The sequence below is a fragment of the Dicentrarchus labrax genome, unplaced genomic scaffold, assembly GCF_905237075.1.
Source record: "Dicentrarchus labrax unplaced genomic scaffold, dlabrax2021, whole genome shotgun sequence".
Lineage (NCBI taxonomy): Eukaryota > Metazoa > Chordata > Actinopteri > Moronidae > Dicentrarchus > Dicentrarchus labrax.
In genome coordinates this window covers 23,566,492-23,569,693 of record NW_026136713.1, presented here as the reverse complement: position 1 = coordinate 23,569,693, position 3,202 = coordinate 23,566,492, and the positions used below count along the sequence as shown (strand labels likewise).

The 3,202-nt window shown below is 39.3% G+C and overlaps 1 protein-coding gene across 1 annotated transcript; it reads left to right on the top strand.

Annotated features, from left to right (window-relative positions):
- Nucleotides 1-1,002, top strand: LOC127374586 (uncharacterized). The gene has a single exon (XM_051420125.1). The coding sequence runs from the start codon at nt 1-3 to the stop codon at nt 1,000-1,002; it is 1,002 nt and encodes a 333-aa protein (XP_051276085.1).
- Nucleotides 1,003-3,202: the final 2,200 nt, after the last annotated feature.

Below are 3,202 nucleotides of genomic sequence, written 5' to 3'. Positions count from 1 at the left end.
ATGGACCCTAAACCTAAACTAAATTATAATTCATTTGAAAGCCTTGTTCTTAGTCTTTCTCACCCAAACTGGAAAACACTGCAGCCAGTTCTATTTGTTATAGTGTACCGCGCTCCTGGACCGTACTCTGATTTTATATCTGAATTTTCAGAGTTTCTATCAAGCTTAGTCCTTAAATCAGATAAAGTAATTATTGTAGGTGATTTTAATATTCATGTGGATGTTGACAATGACAGCCTTAGTAATGCATTTATATCATTAATAGACTCAATTGGCTTCTGTCAGAGTGTAAATAAACCAACTCATTGTTTTAATCACACTCTTGACCTTGTTTTATCATATGGCATTGATATTGAACATTTAATAGTCTTCCCACATAATCCTTTCCTATCTGACCATTATTTAGTAACTTTTGAATTCATACTATTAGATTATAAGCCATTAGGCAAAACTTCCTACAGCAGATGTCTATCTGACAGTGCTGTAGCTAAATTTAAGGAGGAGATTCCTTCAGTGTTTAATTCAATGCCATGTCTGAATTTAACAGAGTCCTATAACAACTTTAGTCCCTCTGAAATTGATAATCTTGTCGATAGTGCTACAGGCTCACTACGATCAACATTAGACTCTATCGCTCCTATAAAAAGGAAATTATTAAAACATAGGAGACTAGCACCTTGGTATAACCACCAAACCCGCCAGTTAAAGCAAATAGCTAGGAAATCTGAAAGGAAATGGCGCTCTTCCAAATTATCAGAATATCGCTCAAATTGGCAAGATGATCTTAAGATTTATAGAAAGGCCCTCCGTAATGCCAGAGGAGCCTATTACTCAGCACTAATTGAAGAAAATAAGAACAACCCTAGGTTCCTCTTCAGCACTGTAGCCAGGCTGACAGAGAGTCACAGCTCTATCGAGCCACATATCCCCATAAACTTAAGTAGCAATGACTTCATGAGCTTCTTCTATAATAAAATTATTACTATTAGAGAAAAAAATTAATCACCAACTGCCATCAACGGTTATCAGTGGCTCTCCAAGTTCAGGGACTTCTGTCAATGTAAACTTAGATGTATATTTAGACTGTTTTTCTGCTATCGATCTTCATCAGTTAACTTCAATCATTTCTTCATCGAAGCCATCAACCTGTCTGTTAGACCCGATCCCAACTAGGCTGCTTAAAGAAGTTGTTCCCTTAATTGGCACTTCTTTACTGGATATGATTAATCTTTCTTTATTATCAGGATATGTACCACAGTCCTTTAAAGTAGCTGTAATTAAACCCCTTCTTAAAAAGTCTACTCTTGACCCAGGGGTTTTAGCCAACTATAGACCAATTTCTAACCTCCCCTTCCTCTCTAAGATTCTGGAGAAAGTAGTCGCCAAAGAGTTGTGTGACTTTCTACATAACAATAGTTTATTTGAGGATTTTCAGTCAGGATTTAGAGTTCATCATAGCACAGAGACAGCTCTGGTTAAAGTTAATAATGACCTTCTGACTGCTTCTGACAATGGACTTGTCTCTGTACTTGTATTATTAGATCTTAGTGCTGCATTTGACACCATTGACCATGATATTCTTTTACAGAGACTTGAGCATCAAATTGGCATTAAAGGAACTGCCCTAACCTGGTTTAAGTCATACTTATCAGATCGTTCTCAGTTTGTACATGTTAACGATGAATCCTCCATAAATACTAAAGTTAGTCATGGAGTTCCACAAGGTTCTGTACTTGGACCAATACTATTTACTTTATATATGCTCCCTTTAGGCAACATTATTAGGAATCACTCCATTAACTTTCACTGTTATGCAGATGATACGCAGTTATATCTATCAATCAAACCCAATGAAATTAATCAATTATCTAAATTACAAACATGTCTTAAGGACATAAAATCCTGGATGACCTGCAATTTTCTGATGTTAAACTCAGAAAAAACCGAAATTCTTGTTCTTGGCCCCAAAAACCTTAGAGACTCATTGTCTAAAGATATAGTCACTCTAGATGGCATTAACTTGGCCTCTAGCACCACTGTCAGGAATCTTGGAGTTATCTTTGATCAGGATTTGTCATTTAACTCCCACATAAAGCAGACCTCTAGGACTGCCTTCTTTCATTACGTAATATTAGAAAAATTAGACACATCCTATCACAGACAGATGCAGAAAAACTAATCCATGCATTTGTTACTTCAAGGCTGGATTACTGCAACTCTTTATTATCAGGTTGCCCCAATAAGTCCATTAAAACGCTCCAATTAATTCAGAACGCTGCAGCACGAGTACTGACAGGAACTAGAAAAAGAGATCACATCTCTCCTGTACTAGCTACTCTGCATTGGCTCCCTGTAAAATGTAGAATTGAATTTAAAATACTCCTCCTCACCTATAAAGCTCTTCATGGTCAGGCCCCTTCATATCTTAAAGAGCTCATAGTACCCTATTACCCCACTAGAACACTACGTTCTCTGAATGCTGGGCTACTTGTGGTTCCTATAGTCTCTAAAAGTAGAACAGGAGCCAGAGCCTTCAGTTACCAAGCTCCTCTCCTGTGGAACCTGCTTCCATTTGTGGTTCGGGAGGCAGACACCCTCACCACATTCAAGAGTAGGCTTAAGACATTCCTCTTTGATAAAGCTTATAGTTAGGGCTGGATCAGGTGAGTCCTGAACCATCCCTTAGTTATGCTGCTATAGGCCTAGACTATCGGGGGATTTCCCATGTTGCACTGAGCTACTCTCTTCCTCTCTCTTTCTGCACTCATTCATGTCCCTTTAATGCATGTTACTAACTCCACTTCTTCCCCGGAGTTCTTGTGCTTTCTCGTCTTGCAGGTTCTCATGGATCCTGGTGGAGCCTCCTGCCATGGTCCTGCTTGACTGCCATTGCCAATACTGTTGTTGCTGTGCACCTGTCTGTCTGTCTGTCGCTCTCTCTCTCTCTCTCTCTCTCTCTCTCTCTCTCTCTCACCCCAACTGGTCGAGACAGACGACCACCCACCTAGAGCCGGAGGATCTGTCCTAGGTTTCTGCCTTTTAACAGGCAGTTTTTCCTTGCCCTTGTCGCCAAGTGCTTGCTCATGGTGGTACTGTTGGGTCTCTGTAATTAATGTTAAAGAGTTCGGTCTAGACCTGCTCTATTTGAAAAGTGTCCTGAGATAACTTCTGTTATGAATTGGCGCTATACAAATAAAATTGA